At 36.9% G+C, this 19,986-nt stretch overlaps 1 protein-coding gene across 1 annotated transcript in view; it reads left to right on the forward strand.

Moving 5' to 3' along the window:
- The window catches only part of TLL1 (tolloid like 1), a 142,409-nt gene that overhangs the window by 91,061 nt on the left and 31,362 nt on the right, over positions 1-19,986 (forward strand). Inside the window, exons 9-13 of the mRNA XM_075091075.1 lie at positions 2,811-2,926; positions 10,494-10,596; positions 12,020-12,136; positions 13,126-13,271; positions 19,244-19,439. Coding sequence (XP_074947176.1) covers positions 2,811-2,926; positions 10,494-10,596; positions 12,020-12,136; positions 13,126-13,271; positions 19,244-19,439 — 678 coding nt within the window. The remainder of the gene's footprint in view (positions 1-2,810; positions 2,927-10,493; positions 10,597-12,019; positions 12,137-13,125; positions 13,272-19,243; positions 19,440-19,986) is intronic.

Here is a 19,986-nt window from a genome sequence, read left to right on the forward strand (position 1 = left end):
AAAATGTTTATAATACGCCATTTTATAAGCCTAATCACAAGTACTGTAGTTGCTACAGTCCAATTACAGAGAAAACCTTTACATTCTCTAGTGATAGAATTTTAACCGTTTCAGTTACCAATGACCCATTGCAGAGGAATGTGCTTTTAAACAAGAAATGCCCAAAGATCACCCTGTCTACAGTGGCTCTGAAAACCAGCCTGGAACTCTGATCCCATAGATGATTATTTCAACTATTGATTGCTATAAACTGTTCTTGTCATAGTTCCCTTGAGTAACCAGGAATTTTAAATTAAATGGTAAATATGGAGAAAAACATAAAGCCCAAACATATTTCACAAATCCTAATTGTGTTAATCCTTAGTAGAAGTTATCCAGTTACATTTTTTCTTACGCTTCCCTTAAATTCACAGATAATTATGACCATTTTGATTTGACAGAGAGCTCCCAGGCATTTAATATGGGTATAAGTTAAATTGTTGTATTAACTAGCTGTAGTTCCTAGAAAAAGGACATGTTCCACAGCACCTCTCTCAGCTTATAATCCATAGTTTTAAAGCTATATAAACTTCTGTATATGGAGCATGGAGTGTTACTAACATTCTGGAGAAATAATTCTGCACTCTGTATAAGAGAGAAAAATTCTGAAATGTTTTCAAAAATGTAAAGTTATTATGCTTAATTCAGTGGTGTGTTTAATAACAAGGTAATATAGGGATTTTAATAGAGTAAGGGGTAGTTACACCAAGGTCTTCCTCCTCTCCTCTTACTATTTGCAGGGCTGCATTTGAACTGGTATCTTGTATGTTCCACATACTTGATAGCATTTTGTTTGCTTACATACTTCATATTATGTGGGTGTGTGCATTGCATGACTTCACAATCAATATTTGTGAGTCGAAGTTACAGTTAATTGAAAAAAATGCCATGTGAGCAGAAAAGATTGGACAAACAGCATTCCCCATCTCTCATCATGTCATCTACTCGAGGCTTGCTTAGTAAGTGTAGCGTTGGTGGAATAGTTAGAGCAAACAGAAGATGTACTCAAGCTTGAAATATGGTTGTATGCCTTGTGAGAGTACACTGATGCTGTGTTGTCTCAATAAAGCCATGCATGGGGGAGTAACAAGAGGGGGGAGTAACAAGAGAGGGCTCTAAAAGCGATGAGCAGAATGCTTGGATCCTCACGGATCTCCTCAGTCATGCGTGCATTTGCTGCGCAGGGTACCTCCACTTTGGGCTCTGCTTTCCTCCGTCCCTGTACAAGACTACAATTTTACTCTTGGCCTTCTGTGAAGTGCTTTACGCATGCATTGTACGCTATGATACAGCTCACTAGCGCTGGGGGAACCCAGTATAGTAGCCTGCAATTTGTTTAAGTTTGCATTCATCGCAGTCTTAAAAATAAATTGTGGTTAATTATGGATATAGCCTTTTCACTGAAAAGGCTTTCTACAGAAATAATGATTTAGCACTGAATACTTTTTTTGCCTGTGCCATTTGCTGTGGCTGCCTGCAATTTTTTAGAGATAAACCCCCTTTTTTTCAAATGAGGGGAGGAAAATAATTTATTTTCTGTTTCATTCCTAAAGGACACAGTGATGGTGACTTTAGCCATTAAATTTTTTGGTGGCTGCACCAATCTTTCTTTTCTCTAGTAATCAAAATAACCATTTCAATGTCAGAGAGCATATTTAATGCCTTGAATGTAGCTTATGCCTGATATTACAGTGTAGTTGTCAGATTACATCTTAGATGCATTTTAACAAGACAGCCTTTACAGCTGTGTTGTCTGTCTTTGTCATAAACAATCTCTTTCTTTGTCCCCTTTTATTTAAAGATTTTCCAGATCATTTATAATTCATTGAGATTTTGATGATACAGTAGTTCACCTGCTGGCAGTGGTAGCACTGTAATTTGAAAACACTGCAGATCTGATTACTCTGTCAGTCATGGGATAATATTCTCAAATTCACATCTCTCATATCACACCTGCAAAATTGGTGGGTGAAACAACTTGATTAAGGTCAAAAAAGATGACTGACTGAGGTGTGACACCCTACCAGAATCAGTTTTAGTGGTGGAGAATGGCAGGAGCTTCCAATGCTATATTTTCGAGTGAAGAGGAATTATTAACCAGTCTGCCAGCAGCTAGCAGCATGATTGACAGCTGAGATATGGGTGCTAAAAACGTCAATAATAAAGAATATAAAAGCCTTTGGTATTTTAGGACTTTACATTTGTTTGATTTTATTACTTATATCTCTACAAATCACTGTTGCAAGAGATTTTGTTGCATGTAGGATTTAGTTTTCTATACCAATACAAACGAGTGACTTTAGGTCAGATCAGTCTCTCATTTGGGCACAGTACTAAATTAAATGAAACCACTGTTGAAATTCCAGTGTGGTGCCAATCATACCATGCCAGCTTTTGTTTTACTTTTGTTTTAGGTCTTAAAGGATGTCTCTAAGGGTGTGGCTAATTTTTTTTCACCAAAGTTAAGTTATATCTATAATTATGCAGTTGATTGACAGCAATGACATTTTTAAGACTCCTGTAATTTTGGTTATGTCAGCAGACAGCACACAAGTGAAATAGTTCATGGAATAAAAACATCCTGTGTGAAATGGAATAAATGTCAGACTGGCTTAAAATCATTGTTTTGAATAAATCATAAAATAACTAGTCTGTTTTCCATTCTGCATCTGCAGTGAGTTAAATGTATTCTGAGTAGATATTGGAAAGATGCATTTTTCTCTGTTAGGTGCATTCAATTTTATATTTTTACTATATTTTGTTTCTTTCAGCCTGTGGAGAAACACTACAGGAATCTACAGGCAACTTTTCTTCTCCAGGATTTCCAAACGGTTATCCTTCCTACACACACTGCATATGGAGAATCTCTGTGACCCCAGGGGAGAAGGTATTTAAACATTCCCTCAGCTAAGCACAGGCACTATTTTCAAAATAAAATGTTGCCTCTTTTGAGCTTTTCATTTAAGTTTAAAGCTTGCATAATAATTGAAAACAATGGTATGCCATAAAGAATGAGACTATGAACTATGTGCTACTGACTTGACTTTGGTCTGCGGCATTAGGACCACATCATCTATTTAGTGGCTGTCCATGTGAAACGAAGGCGTGACTTCAATCTGCTACATGTTTGCATCATAAAATGCCTTCAAAACTGGCTTCCAAATCAGTTCAATATAAAGGTGGTATAAAAGTGGTTCAGTGTAAAGGTGGAAGAGGTGGTTCAGGCTCCTGAATGGTCTCTTCTCCGGCATGGGCTTGGGTGAGCTTCCGAGCTGTGTGTTTCTGAAGTGAAACAGTAATAACATGGGGTAAAGAAAGTGTCATTGTAGGTGTTCCCTGGTATCGGTTCTAGTGCATATAGTTCTACTTTCTGGGCATCAATTTTAGGGGGAAAAGGGGGGAAAAAAATTGGCTTGGTGAGAGCAGTTTGGGGAGAGAAGTGTGCCATCCTAGTGAAAGCAAAACCTGTTCTTCTTGTGCACACTTTCAAAATATGCTAGTTGAATCTTGTTTTAAGTTATTGGCTCAAATATTAGACTACCTCAAAATAAATAAGGGTAGAGGGAACAATGGGAAGTTTCACCTGAGACAAAATATACAGGAAAAAAAAGAAGTTTCTTTACAAGAAACAGTGGCTGATATTAAGCTGTCAAATACAGCCTAAAGACCGAAATGTAGAACCTAGCACCAGCCTCAGTACTGGAGAGTCCAAAGAGGAAAACCCAACATTTGCCCCCAGATATTTCAGTCAGTTTTGCCTATGGTCTCCCGCTCCATATTGGACATAATTTTCTCCTGATTGGATTACTTTATTGCGTGTTTCTTTCAGGTCAGGGTCCTGGTAGACACCAAGAATATATGTTCTTGATGTGCTAATAGATTCTAAGGAGCTGTAAGAGCATTTGCCACTGTGGGGGATGAAAGCAAAGTAATTTGGAAAGTGTTCGCCCTCCTCTGGGCAAGAGCCAGAGACAGGAGGAAAAACAAACACACTCTGTGCTGGGAGGGAGTGGGTGGTGCTGCAGGTTGGCAGGGAAAACCAAATGAAAACAGATGAATAAGAGGAGGTTTGCTCAAAAGATGTAAATGAATCTAGATAGGTAACTTTATGTCCCCACTATTTGTGTTGCTTCTTAGACACTGCTGTAAAAACAACAAAAATGGCTTAGATTTCTATTCCATGGTTAAAATTAAAAAATTGTAGTGTTCATCTACAATTACTATTGGCTTTTGAAAACAATATTGATACTAGAGTTAGAAAATGGTTATGGTTAAGTGTTCATAGCATACTCCAACTGTGTGTAAGCGTGTCTGTGGATGTTAGTGTAATTGTGATAGATTTGTAACACCATTATATCTTGAGATTGTAACCACTGGAGCTGTATTATACCGTACAAAAGCTTTAGGGGGACACTTCTTGTCTTGAAGTTACCAGTGTAAGGCTGGCTCCCTTTCTATCTGCCCCCTGCCGCAAATGCGGAAAAAGACTAACCAGAATTTTCTAATTGAAATTTGACATGACAAGTCATGTCTGTAGGGCACTGTTCTGACCTCTAGTCATAGTCATAGTCTCCGTATAGTTCAGGAAGAACAAAGTAAATTATATTTGTGCTGATGTCAAAAGTCTGTTTTGTTAATGCTATTCTCATAGGATATTGTCTGTCTAGAGATAAAGGAGCCTATTTGCAACAAGTACTTGATGTGAATACCAGATAGCAGAATAGAGGTCTAAGTCTCAACTAATGCATATATCACGGCACCTTGGACACACATTATGTTTGATCCCAAATTTTCTCAGGAAAAAAATGATAACATATTAAAATTATGAAGGGGAAAAAAATATATATTTAATTTTTTTGGTCCTTTGTTTGCTGCTTTGACCCTGATCTCAGGACTATTTTGTGGAGGTTACAGTGTGTGTAAGTACATCACAACATGTTCTGAAACATCAGTTAGCACTTTAGTCACCTAAAAATAAATCAAAAAACATCAGTCCAGATGGTCTAGCTCTTGTCTCTTATGTATTTAACATTGTGCTGTTTGAGCATGGTTTAGAGGACATCTAGCCGCGCTGCTTTCTGCAAGTGCAGACATTTCCAGTCTTTGGTGGAAGGAAATTAATTGAAGGACGGGACTGCAGTGGTACACACTAGTTGCAGCATCCCTTTTATTGGTAGGCATAATAAATTACCAGCCCAACATAAAATGTGCGCATCCCTATTACTAAAACAAGGCAGTTCATTCACCTTTTACTTTCCTTCAAGATTTAAGTCTATATGGTAAACAGCTGTACACAGTATATCTATACACAGAAAAATCTCTGGGGAAGGATAGTGTTAGTAATACTGTATGCCCTCTGCCAGGGCGAATCCTGCCTTCTGGTGTGTAGAAATTTTGTTGGCCTAGGGAGTTGCAACTGTGCCAGTGTGGTTTTTTTTTTTCATCTGCCTTTTTGAATATGTTACATTATTTTCCAATTTTCCATAATGTTTTACATTAATGATAAAACAGGACATATAAATCCTTCATTGATACAGGGAAAAAAAAAGTTACCTGTAGAAAACTTAGATAGTACTACCTGGTGTTTGCTATATATTTTGTTCTTTCTTATCCTAGGCAGTAGGAGGTATGATATATTATCTCTGAAGCTGCAGTATCACAATTGAATCTGCTGTTTAATCAATAGCTCCTTTACTGTGCTGACAAATACCCCTTGATTGTTTTTCCTATGAAGACTTTTAGCCATCCTGTCACCTTGAACAAGCTCTGCCTTGTCTGTAGCTGTATTTAATACTTTGCAGAATTGCATATCAGAATCTTAAATTTATTTATACTTGTTTGGTTCCCGACCAGAAATCGTGCTGTGACAGACTGGGGGTTCTGCCTATGTACAGCTAATGAATTCTGGTTAATCTTAAGGAATTGCTGTATCATCAAATACCTTGGCATGTCAGAGTGAGAAAAGGCTGTGAAGGTTATTTCATATAGTTTCAAAGGTGGGGGCGTTGAGGAGGATCATTAAACTTTAATGGTTTCCATTTAGATACCAGCACTTTGAGACAATGACATGATCACACCTAAGTAAAACCATCCTTTCCCTGACTTTATCCTGTCAATGAAGGTTTGGGAAAAGGCAAATTTCCAAGCAGAAAACAGAGAAATCTGATGCTTCAGCTGTGTCACGGAAAACAGAAAAATTGTGGCTAGGCTGGTAGTGAGACCTCCAGGCTTTACACAGCTGAGCCAATGGAGGAGGTATAGGATGTGGATTCCATAACTTGCTTCCAGCAGAGCCAGCTGGGTTAGCTTAAGCAGCTGTGGAAGGTAGCTTGACCTTAACCCAGCTGTCTGCATCTCATCTGGGTAGAGAAAAAGGCCTGCACAGTTGGGGTGAGGTGGGCATGGGTGGAAGAGTATAAAGGCTGCTGAGGGAAGTAGGGTTTTCAAGTAGTACAGCTAGATAAAAGCAGAGATACCTACCTATGGTCTGAGAAACTCAGGAAAAAATGAAGGTAACAGTTTAGAAGGAATCTGAACTGCAAAGTGGATGAGCTGAAGAGAACAAAAAATTTGTAGCTGGTGAGGCCCCTTTATTTGAAGGACAAGTTGAAGAAGAAACAGTCTGTAAAGGACACAGAATTGCTGTGTGAATGAGCGAATATACAGGACCTCTCTGCCATCCTCAGAGGTAGATTCAAATAGCACTTGGAGATGTAATAAACTGAAGCAGAGGAAGGCATATGAATTATTGTACTTTTAGCCAGGTCTGCATATTTCACATGGAGAATAACATGGTAAATAGGTGGTTTTGGAATTCTGATAATATTTGTGCATTTATTTCTTCAGTGCATGTCCCTAAAGGAGTGCCTGAATAGTAAAGGCAAAATGCCCTGTGGGTTAGACATCTGGGAAAGGGTGCGTGTAAGCTAGAAGGAGTCAGAAGTGTAGAAGTAGGCAAAAGCAAAGAGGTGAGTTGTGAGGTTCCCTTTCTGGGAAGGAATGGCATGGGAATTCTGCATCCAGGAAGTAAGACAGGGAAGTGGAAACAGGAGGTGCTGCAGTCAGACTAAAAGGCACGTGAGAGCATGTGGATGGACACAACCACAGTAACCTAGTGAATGCCAGCTGAGTGGATCAACTAATGCTTAGATAAACTTAACTAAGTTTAGATAAACAGTGCAATAGTCTGGAAACTGAGTAGTGTGGCATTGAAGGATTTATATAAATTTTCTCAGTAACACTGGGAAGAAAACATTCTTCCTATTTGGCAAAATTAAACAAAAAAAAAAATCATTCTCCTGGTGAAAAACTGGCAAGGGGAAAATGAGAGCCATCTGAAGAGAGATAGAGCTCAATAGTTGCATTGAATATAGATGTTGTTAGGTAGAAACCCAGACTGTAGTGCTTGATCTGCTGAGAGTGCATCCAGAGTGTGTGCTGTGCTTACCTGAATCATTCCAATTCTCCCTCTGCTGTTGAAATTTGTTCTACTTCACCTGACTAACCACATTCCAAATGGGAAAGGAGTCTTTAAGTCTAGGTCGCAGAACTTGCAGAGATATAGGAGATCTAGAATCAAATCTTGGATGTCTCGAAGTTGGAAGTTGTAATCCTTGGAGTTCAACAGCTGACTGGATGATTTGCTTACTGGCTTTCACAAAAAAACCCAAAACCCTCCAAAAAGACAAGCAACACTCCCTTCTTTCCCCGCCACTCAATTCCGTACCTGTTCTAGCTTTAAAAGCACTGATTTGATGTTTTTTCTATATAAAAGCTCTTTATTGTTCTGATCACTGAATGATTAAATGGGTGAGCATTTAATTATAATTTTAAATTCCATGCATATGAACACATCCCCTATCTACATAATGCAAGATATTAATTGAAACTGTTTCTTTCATTAGGACTTAATTTGCTTTGTTTTTCAAAGTCCAAGAAAAGGGTATCTACATTGAAAAATAGAATATTTATTACGGTAAACCTTTCAGTATAAGGAACATGTTTTCCTTAAATATATTCATTTCTACTGTAATTTCTATTGCAACAGAGAGAAGGGAATGCACAGCAATTGCGTCTGACTTCAGATCAGTCCATTTTCGTCTCTGAGCTCAGGAAGGAAGCCTACAATATAATTTGATGACTGTTCATTGTTATAGATCTTTATGATTCAGAGTGCTGATGGCAGCCTGGACATGAGTTACTATTATGTAAATGTATTTCCAAAGTAGCAAACTAACACTGAAGAAGACATTCTTTGCATGTAGATCTGTGACCAAATTATTGTGTCCCTTTGTGTCTCTAAAATGACAGAAGGAAGGGGCCAAAAGGGAGGCGGCAGGCTATATTTGTTGCATCTGCTACACTGAAAACGTAGCCAAGCTGCTTGTAGGATGTTCCCATGGAGAGCACGGTGCTAGAGGCAGAGTGCTGTTTAACCAACCCTTTTACAGATTTTGTGGATGTGGTAGCAGCTTGTGGATTTAAATGTTTGGCCATACTCAACTACCAGAACAGGTATTCATTTATTCAGTGCTGTCCTGATGGTTCTTGGCATACTTTGTGTCCCATACCTTCATCCCACAAGTCTGTGGCTGCCAGCATAATGTGCCTCACTGTACAGGACTTCTGGCTGTTGGGTTTTATGTGTAGCCTTACAGATGTTTTCTATTTCCCATGGCATCATGGTAGTAAAGGCAAAAGCTGAATAGAATCACATGTGAGCTTGGTCTTCCACCCAGACAGTCAGTAGTGTCAGCAATAGGGAATAGGGGAAGATACAGCTTTTAAGATTACGTGAGAAAGTTTCACATTCTCCATTGAAGGAAGGAAAAAAAAAAATGCTTTTTGAATGCAATTGCTCATATGGATACACTTAGTTATTTCTTGTGGAAAGTAAGTGAAAGCAAAAGACCTGCTAACCTAATGTTAAAGACACATAGCATTTTGCTACGAAAGTTTGTCTCCATTTTGTATTGTTTGGAGAAGAGTCTTACCATGACTCTTTACCACCTATACATTCAAACCACTGAGCTTTTTGTTATCTTTAAATGAGCTTCCTCCAATAGCTAATAGTTTTTATCTTAAAATTAAACTGGCTGAAAAAGTTCTGCCTTTCTGGTTTAAAATGGTACTATGTTGTGGTTGGAGAGACACAAGGTGCCTTCAGAGGAGATGGAAGTAAACCATCCTGTCTGACTGTCTGGGCCCATTGTTCCAGTTATGGTGTTGTATTTCCTTTTTGTAGCTGGACTAAGGGTAAAATCCTCTCCTTTCAACTGACGCAGTTGCTTCATAGGCTGCTATGGAGATATAGTTTTGCAGTGTGAGGTATTTGCTACTGTGCAGCAATTAATGTTAGCTCTACAATAGCAGGTTTTGACACTGAGTTCCTAGGATCAAAGCTAAAAATAAAACCACTTTTATGCTTATATGTAAATAAAGATTTTTAGTTAAGTTTAAATATTTATTAATCTACACTGAGGAACTGATCTGGAAGATGAATTCTTTTTCCAAATATACCTCAATCCAAAAAAAGGATATGAACTGGAAACAATTTTATAATAAAAAATATAATTTTTAATCTTCTTGTTTGGATTTATCCCTGAAATTGCAGGACATGATGCTAAGACTGTCCCAGTCAATCAGGGTTCAAACTGTATCTATTTTGTCATTGTGCGACCCATGATGAATCCTATTCCTCTCTTAAGAGTGTAAGTTTATGGCATTTTAGGATTAGTATTTCTAAACCAAAGTGAGATAATGTAATGGTCTAGGGTAGTCCTGATTTTAAGTATTGAAAACATGCCTATTTACAGATATGCTCAATAAAACTGGGAGTCCAAGTTCAAAAGTTCCAGAAATGCACAGAACTCAGATTTCCATATAAAACGCTTTATTATAGTTTCATTAGAGACATTAAGGGACTGTGTAACGTTTGTTATAGCGATACTGCTTTCAGCATTACTGTCCACAATTGTCAATATTTAATGTGTCTGAAAGTAAATTATCTTGTCAAATCCATAGTAGAAGGAAACACAAATCAAAATAAAACAACAAATTTTTTCACAGCTGTCACTTCTCATTATAGTCAGAATGGAACGGAAGAGGAATTGGCAGGAGAATTATCAAATAACACACTTAAAATTGTATTAGCACATTATTTTACCTTATTAGCATTCTCAAATTCTTCTCAGCAAAAAGCTCCCTGTAAGCAATCAAATGTGAGTAGTCTGTCTTGAATCTGCTCAAATATGTAAGATTAAATAAAAAAATTTTTATGTTCCCAAACAACTTTTACTTACTTTAAGAAATAACTGAGGAGAGGCTAATTAAGTGTCTAAGTAGTTGGAATCCTGTTACAGATGACCGTTCTGGCTTCAGTTCTGCAGAATGTTGTTGTGATCATTTTCTAGTATTAACCACACATGATTTGATTAGGTGTTCTCTGATTGCAGATTGTTTTAAACTTCACCACCATGGACCTTTACAAGAGCAGTCTCTGTTGGTACGACTATATTGAAGTGAGAGATGGCTACTGGAGAAAATCACCTCTGCTTGGTATGCAACTGTTGAATGCTGCACTGTCCATAGTCACCATACTTACTGAGTTCAGTGAACTTGCTTGCTGTTGAACCCACGACAAGACTCTTGTTTTTTAGGTGTCTAGAATGTATCTAAAGTTGGGGATGGGAAAAAATGCTAAGTGGCTTCAAATAAGTGGTTTATTTGACTTCAGGCCCCAAGCCTTCCTTTCATTGCAGCTAGCTGTTATTCAGCTGCACGCGTGGAAAGATGAAAGCTGCAAGAAGTGCAACAACTTGCTTTGCTTGTGGGTATTGAAATATGAAGTTGCCATAGTTTTGTTCACAGAAGTGGGGTAATAGTATACAGGCAAATCTGTAGAGCGTGTTATGGGAAATACATAGAGCATGTGGTGAGCACATGCACTGTGGTTGAGAGCACCCGCTATAGAGTTGTACTTATGAGCTCTGTTCCTGTACTTTTAAAATCCTGAATACAAGATTACTTCTGTTTCTTCTTTGCATGTCCTTCCCTGCTTTTGCAGAGAAAAGACATGCAAAGCAATAATGTATTCTTAGAGTTGCAACTAATACGCAGGAAGCTGCAGCCCTCCTTTTCTTAATTCAGAGGGTTGGTGCAGACATTTCACATCCCATTATGCCACTGCCCAATCCAGAGGCTTGGTTTGACATCCTGTGATCTTCTCTGATTGAAACTCAGGATTTCAGACCATAGTAAACATGAACATCTCCAACTTCTTGGGTCAGTTCTGTTGGCGTTTTTAGAACAAAGACTAAAATTATTTGTTAATGTCCTAACAGCCATAATTTAAAAAGAGCAAAAAAGAAAGAAAAGGTAGCAGATACAGAGGACAGCTTTTTAAAAGTAGTGCTTATTTTCTTGGCCTTAAAAAGAAAAGAAGAAACAATTCAGACCAGACAGTAATTACCCTTTTCTTCTGTTCCCTTTTCTGTCACCTAGACAAACAGAAATTTCACCTACCTAGGCTAAATATAAGAGGATAATATAGTCTAGGGTCATTTCGATGTTAGTTTTTTAATCTCTTTGGTCCTAGACACAATGAGTGGTATTACTGTGACCTAGATTACTTTCCTCTCTTAAGATTAGTACTCACTTTCTCCTTCCAAAATGCCTGGCTTTGTATGTATAGAAACAATCTGTAACACTAATTTTTCTACTTACTTCCCCTAAAGCTTTATACTTAGACTTGTCAGCCTGACTGCAATAAAAAAAAAAAAGTACTAAAAGCTTTATAATAAAATCTTTGTGTATTAGGTCCTGATCTGCAGAAACATATGTGCTTAACCATAAGCGTGTGAATAGTTCCACTGAGTTGGTTGTGTTACTCCTGTTTATAATGTTAAACACTTGTATAAATGTTTACAGCGTTTGGCTTCAGAGGCGGCAGAAAATGCAGTTACTGGTTGCATGTTTTTAGGCAGGTTTTGTGGTGACAAACTGCCAGAAGTCCTCGCATCCTCTGACAGCAGGATGTGGATCGAGTTCCGCAGCAGCAGCAACTGGGTTGGGAAAGGTTTTGCAGCAATTTATGAAGGTAAACCTCTTATAGCATTAAAAACGACTTGATTATGGAGGAAAAATATTAACTGGATACCTCTGGATATTAAATAACATAATATGAAATAGGTATTTTATTACTAAAGAAGAGAGTAGGTGTTCACTTAATAGACAGGACATTTTGAAACTCTTCCTGGGATCAGATTTCAGATGACCTTTTTTCCAGGGACACCACTGATAATATTAATTTGCATTTTTTACTAGTCATTTAATTAACCACATGTGCATGTTCATGTGCTTAGTACGTGGAAGGATTTCTTTGAGTACCTTCTATTTATTCTTCAGAAAAATCTGACTTAAGTTTTCCATATATTCTGGGATTACTTAATAGAGACACTCCCACACACCGAGTATTTTAACAAGTCAACACTCACCTGCTTAAAACAGAACCTGTTTTCTTAAATATTGAATCTATGGTAGTAACTGTATGATTTGGTTGATATTCACAGATCTTTACGTGATTATCAGTATGGATGGTGAAAAGTGCGTTTACTTTTCATGAAAATATTTTTTACTTATGTTATGCTGAATTTGAAGAAACAGCTAAGCTTTATAAAACCTGAGACTTCTGCCTCATTTGTCTCTTTCTAAATGTTAGTAAATATTAATGAAGAATATTTATTAAATATATTTCAAAGGTGGACAAAAAGTAAAATTTAATTATTTTGACCTTTTAAATATATTCTATAAAATTAATAAATTCCGATTATCCATGATTCCAAAGCCTTTCTGAACATTCTAGACATGCTTAGAGCTATTAGAAATACCGAATTATATTCGCTAACTGAAATATATATAGTGGTTTAAATGGATTGTGTTTTCAATAATTTGACCTTGGTAGACTTTTTAAGTCTTCTCCAGAATAATCTTATCATTAGTTTTAAAAAGGGGAGCATAACATGTCAGTTTGGGCATGTGGAACAGAAAATGTCTTTATTGACAATAAGAATTTTTTGCTTTTATCAGCTATCTGTGGAGGTGAAATCCACAAAAACGAAGGCCAGATCCAGTCTCCCAATTATCCTGATGACTACAGACCAATGAAGGAATGTGTGTGGAAAATAACAGTGTCAGAAAACTACAATGTAGGATTAACCTTTCAAGCATTTGAGGTAAAGCCTTTTAACCAATCTGAGAAAAGCACAGAGTGGATAAGTGACAGTGACATTTAAGGGAATCCTCATTAAATCTGTGAAAGAATTTAATAATTCTCTATGAAAAATAAGTTCCAGAATCCAATTCTACTCTCCATTGAACCTTCCATTCTGCAGAAATGGTCAAGAAGATTAAAGGTTTTTCATGTTTTCTGTGCTATTTTAATTAGAAAGTTTAAAGCGCTGACAATAGTTGCAGCCTTGCTGAACTGGATTATGTATTTGCTAGGCTGCTTTAATATTCTGTTAAATAATCAGGATTTTTTATCTTTGCTAAATCTTATTGTTGAAAAGGAATGTCTACATGGAAAGAAACCAATGTGGTTTTTGGCTTCTGTTTTGAGAAGGAAGAAAAAAAAGCCTACTTAAATTCAGTTTATAAACCTATATTTAGAGAGGGAAGAAAAAAGCCATCGTGAGTCATACTTGCTTGTCTTTAGTGTACATCCCTCTGTGTATAACATTGCTAACCAGTGGTAACCTATTGTATAACAAAGAAAAAGAATACTTCATATGTCCTTTTTTTATGCATACACAATACACTGGCTTGAAGTTTTAGATTAATTTAGTAACATACTTGAGTTCATTTGTTTTATTTGAATATGCTTCAGCAGTCATGAAGAAGAACTCTTTAAATCTAAACTTTCTGGCGTCATGGTGCACATAAGTATATTAAATATAGATGTAATTTCCAACCTGAAATTTTAGTCTTACAGACAGACTTCATGGGTATGGCACATTTTTACTATGACTGATGAAAGGTCTTGAGCATGAGGTAACAAGGGTTTGGATTTTATCAGTAGTTATGAATATAAACAGTGGAAATTTTAATAATTTCACAGATTCTACTTAATTTTCCCTTTTTTGTATCCTGAATTAATGTTGGGTCTAGTGGGTCTAGACAAGATCAGCTCTCCCTGCCCAAAGAGATTTCCAAATGCCATTCAGACTCTGCTGCATGGCCTGGCTCAAGATTGCTTTACGTTGTATGTCAGTGTCTCTTTTTAAGCACTGTTGAAAATGAACAATGTTTTCAGTAACTTTATATAATTTACTGACTAGATATGGAACTTTTCTGGTCCACCACTGGTGCTCAGTATTTTTTACTGTGATCCCAAAAGAAATAGCACTATACCTCTGTATAAGAGACTTGCCACAATATTTGATCTCCGTGCAGATGCTCAGCATTGGTCTACACGCATGGTACTTTATCGCTTGAACTGACCTCAGTTCAATATCACCTCTGGGAGACTCAAACCTCCATCTCTTCTTATCTTTCAGGACCTTTTTCTAATCACCCAATTATGGGTTATTTGCATGTGCGAAGATGGCATGTTCATGCCTCGCCACGTAGAAAATGATCAGAAGCAAAGGACCAGCAAATGAGAGCACAATTTAGTAGGCTAGTGGTTAAGGCCGTAAGAAATGTTCAGTTTTTCCTCCAGACTATTTAGTATTATGGCACTCTCTAGAGGTGAAACATGTGGACTGACACCTTATAAGGAGAAAGGAAATTGAGAAGAATAGTTGAGTGGTAGTCTCAGGTTAGTGCCTCTGCTAGTTGTGTTTTGAAAGAAAAAGAAAAACAAAAACCAACCCACACAACAAAAAAACCCCCAAACGTTACCAGCAGTAGGGACTTGAAAGGTACATACCTCTCCAGAGAGAGTCTGAGCTTTGATTCCAGAATGGCAAGATGCCCTTGAGCACCAAATGAGGTGCCCCAGAAAGGCACAAGACTTCTGTTATATCTGTCTTTGCAGCGTTTCTTACTGGCTCATCCACAGGGCTCCCTGTCGAGAGCAAGAGTTGCTTTGGAAACTGCTCTGAAGTGCCTTGCCTAGACATTCACCATTGGGTCTGATTTCCATTTCGGGTCCAAGCGCCTGAACGTAGGTGTTCTGTTTTCTGGTATTAAGTCCCTCTCTGGACTGAATCCTTGGTGCACTGCCCAGTAAAACAAAAAGTTGTTTAAAAATCACAGCTCTTCATGCCAGCTGAGATCAAGAAAAAGTAAATGTCAGGCCAAAGAGTTATTGCAGCGTGTTTGTGAGAAAATTACTTCTCTGTCCTTTGAAAGGTACAGTTAAGTAAGAGGAATTCTCATTATCCATATGTAATGCTAGAAAAATAACTGTATAAATAACCTTCCCTCTGAAATGAAAGCACTAGGGAAGCTGAGAATTTCAAACTGTATCAATGAGTCATCTTGTTTTGCCTGCTGTGGGCAACGCATTTTCCACTGAGTGTGGGATTACCCTTTCTTATTTGGCTGCCTGATGGGCAGCAACACTTTCCAATATCTAGCTGACAGCAGAGATGTTGGGACTGGTAACTCCATTTTTTTGCTTCATTGTTACAGTGACACTTATTATATTGTTCTTTGAAAATTAGCAGTTCTTGGGTTTTGTTTTGTGGTATTTTGTTTATTTGTTTGTTTGTTTTTTGAAGGACCTTTGCTGGCTCGCAGTCTCACCAGCTAAGGCAATCCAGGGTGTTTGTAGAGCTGAGCTGTATTAGTCTTCCTCATTTGAGTGGCCCTGTTAATCTCTGTGCACATAGTGTTCATTTAAATTATTTTTACGTAAGTCAGGGAATAAAAGTTATCTGATTTTCTGATTCCACTAGGCATATATCCCACCCTCTATAACTAAAGTATATGACCTGAGTCAGATATGTTTACCTGTATTGGAATTTGACTCTATCAACAAATAAATTAACAATGACAAAAAGCAATTGGAAGATTTCTCCTGAAATATGATTGCTCCTGGACTTGCCTTTCAAATACTTTTTTAAAAAAAATTTTTTTTTTTTTTTTCCCTGTTTGGGGAGTGCTACAAAACAAAGGGAGTCTGGAATTTTTAACCAATATATTTTAGTCTAAAGTAATTGGGTTTTTTTACCAAAACTGAAAACACATACAAGGACTTTTCTTTTCTTTTGAGACTGGATGTTGAGAACATCTCTGGCTTTCCATTTCACCAGGAGATTTCTTAGTGTTTTCTTGTGCTATGTGCCTGTCAGGAATTTTTCTGGCATTTTCTCAACTTAGTTCTCTAATACCATTCAAATCTGTGTTTCCTCCAAGGCCTTCAGGAGCCGATGGTATCTTTCATTCTCCTATAAGCAGTGCATTTTTCTGTAAAACCTATTTGTTTACACTTTTTTTTTTTTGCATTTGCTGACACTTTGTGTATTTATTCTAATTCACACATAATATCAATCTTGTGAAATTTTAATGCTCCAGAAAATAAGGTTTACAGGATAAGTCCACTTACAGCTAAACTCACTGGGAGTCCTTTCATTAACCTGAGATTTTCTACTCTGTCGTAGGAAGAATAAGAGACTCTTGCAAGTGTAATAGATCTTTGTATGGCAGGGTTTCCAGGTGACAGTACCACGAAATCCTAAAATGTGAGGTACAGATAAGCAAAGCACATCTTAAACTACTTCTTTTTCACTAGTTACCAAGTGCCTTAACACCAGTTATAATTTCTCAGAAACACAATGCTTATCTGTTTGTTTATATATAGGTGTAATGATTTAATCCGTTAATACAATAATATTGATAATACTAATTGCATCACTTGCAGTAGTAGTACACTAAAAATAAATTAATATGGTAGAATGGCCAACTTTCTAACTGTGTTATTGAAAATCAATAGCACTTTGTAAGTTGGTTGATTTTTATAGTCTTAGGAAGTTTAGCAACTTACTGCTATACAAAATGTATTTTTAGCTGTTGTCTTCTGCCAAAAATAGTGTGATTCTCAGAAAAGAAACTAACAATTAACCTCAATGAGAATTTGGTACGTGTAACTCAGCTGCACTTGGCCTGTGAAAAATCATAATTTCCATATTGCCCCATAGAACGTGGAAAAATGGAAAAAAACAGATGGTAATTAAAGTCTTGACTAATGAAATGACCACAGATGTTGTGTGGGGAAAATACACAATTCCTTCATTGATATTAGTGGGCTTTGGACCAGGTCACTTCTTTCTACATCAGAGTCTGTTATGATTTTTATCGAGACAACAAGGCAGACTTTGTTTCAGATTAGAATATAATGTCATGTGTTTAAACTTTATTATTTAGATTAATGAATATTTTGAATCAGTAACACAGTGTCAAAAACTTATCAGTGCTCAGGTGGACACATGCCTGACTGCATTAGTTGCGAACATACAATTTCCATTGAAGTCAGCAATAGGTGGTTGCATCCCACATCTTCATGACTTTTCTCACTCATTTCCCAAACTCTGGCCCAAAGAAATTCCTGAGAAAACAGCTAAGAAATTACAGTAAATGGCAATATGGATTGTGCCAAAAAAATGAGTGGGAGAAAATTACGTATGTAAATGCTTGAAGAATTGGAAAGTTGGAAAGAAGACAGGCAAATTTTGTGCCATATTTTGATGCCATTAAAATGAAATAAAATCAACCAGCGCCTTTCCCCAATTTTCCCTCTTACATAAAAGAAGCAGAAATCCTAATGTGCTAAATGAAAGCTCCTTAGTCTGTGCTGGTTACTGAGCTTAGCGTTGGTCATAATGCACAATTAGAGCAGAGTACCAGCAGCCACTTGTAGTAACTGTACATCTTATGTGCAAGAAAAGCTCTGTCTGGAGATGAGACATGGATTTTTCTGGGTTTGGTTTGACCTCTTTGTCATTTTAACAGAATTTGGATGTGCTGGATTAAATTTGAGACTTCTCCAACCCCTTCTCCCTGACTGTGGTCCAGCCACCCCACATCCCTAAACCTACCTCACGTTTCAGCCACGTAGTTGAACAATAGTTTTCTTAGAGGAATTATTTCTGAATGCTTGGATTTAGTTAATTCTTTTATAACTAAGGTGCTATATTACTTGAGTAACGTGAAGTAATCCTGCTGTGAAATGACCCAGATCAAGAGGGTTTTTAATTGTTTTGGGAAAGATACTCTCTCAGTAAAGACAGCCATCATAAATTATCTAGGCTCATATTTGGGCTGCTACTGTTTTCTTCTTTGGTGCAATTCCCACTCTGACTGACTCTGCAAATACTGTTTTGTAAAGAGCATAAGGCTGCTACCCAAGTAGAAATGTTCCACTCACATACTAGTGTATGTTTAGATGTCATCCGGCAGGACGTTTAAATGAGAGGGACATTTCAGTTGTTCCGGTTTCAGCAGGTTCCTCCATCAGTGCGGCAAAGATTCACTCATTGATCCAGAAAGTTAATAGACATCTGAAATCAGGAATCATGCAACAGAAACCAGACACATCAGCTGCAGGAAAATAATATCTTTTTTTTTTTTTTTTTTTGGTCATATGTTCTGTTGGCTACTTAAGAGCTGATAATTTTAGAATTTACAGGTGTCCCAAACTCATAATGCACTGTAATTTTTTTTACCATTACCTTGCAAGATCAGTGGGTAGTGACACATGCAAAATTTTGTACTGTGTCAAAAGTAAAGGAAGAAAATAAAATATTGTTCCTCACCTGAAATAGCACAAGATGATAATGTCAATCTTATTCATATTAATGAAAAATTGAGCTTTTCAATATTTCAAAACCAGTTAATATTTCTGACCTCTTTAGTGGTTGAACCATTAATCTTGTATACTTGAGTGTACATGAGAAAAGAGGGCTTTACCTGAGCTGAATAGGAATTCGACAGAACATTAGGAAGCTTAAAGTCCTTTTCAGTTACTTTTTTTTCCAGTTAGACTGTTGTCCTGTGTAACATCTCAACAACTTTTTTCTTATAGAAAACTAGTATAGTTAAAAAGGGTGCCACGAAGCTTGTTCATTGTCCTGATGTTTGATTCTTAAACAGAGAACCCTAACCTTAACTTTGAAAAATTTAAATTCTGATTATTATCTGATTGATATTTGATATTTATGGTCAAGTTCAAAGAGGTGACTTTAAAGATATTTTTTTACAGATTGAAAGACATGACAACTGTGCATATGACTACTTGGAAATTCGAGATGGAACAAACGAGAACAGTCCTTTAATTGGACACTTTTGCGGCTATGACAAGCCAGAAGACATTAGATCTACCTCTAATACTCTGTGGATGAAGTTTGTTTCTGATGGAACTGTTAACAAAGCAGGGTTTGCAGCTAACTTTTTTAAAGGTAAATGTTAAAGCATATCTTGGGAGTTGTGAACCGCTTATCACTTGTACTAGAAACGTCATGACAAGATATTAAAAATATTTCTCAACATATTTTTACTAATGCCAGTTATGTACTGTCTACAGCATATTTTTTTACCTGGGCATACGATTTTATCAAAACAAAACAGTAGAGGTATTTGAATCTCCTTGTAAAACATATCCAAAATGAAGGGAAATACTCAGTGCAACTTCCTACTCTCTTCATGTTCAAATAATCAGCTTAGTTTTAAAACAACTTTGAAACATATCTAATCATATAAAAAATGGCTTTTTTGACATTGTGTTATCAAATATAAAGTTAAATAGTGTAATCACAAATAGGCCTTTTCTGTTAAGGTTTTTTTCTTTTGTCTAAATATTGTGGGTTTTCTATTTGCTGCATTAGGCTGCTTTATAAATTCATCACTTTCTGTGAGCAAGAAAAAAAAGAAACCAAAACACCTGAGAAATCATAGTGACCAAAAGCCTCACAGTCTTCCTCCAGTTTTGGGGTGTGTGTGTGAGCG

This window comes from Phalacrocorax aristotelis, chromosome 4 (genome assembly GCF_949628215.1).
Source record: "Phalacrocorax aristotelis chromosome 4, bGulAri2.1, whole genome shotgun sequence".
In the NCBI taxonomy this organism is placed as follows: Eukaryota; Metazoa; Chordata; class Aves; order Suliformes; family Phalacrocoracidae; genus Phalacrocorax; species Phalacrocorax aristotelis.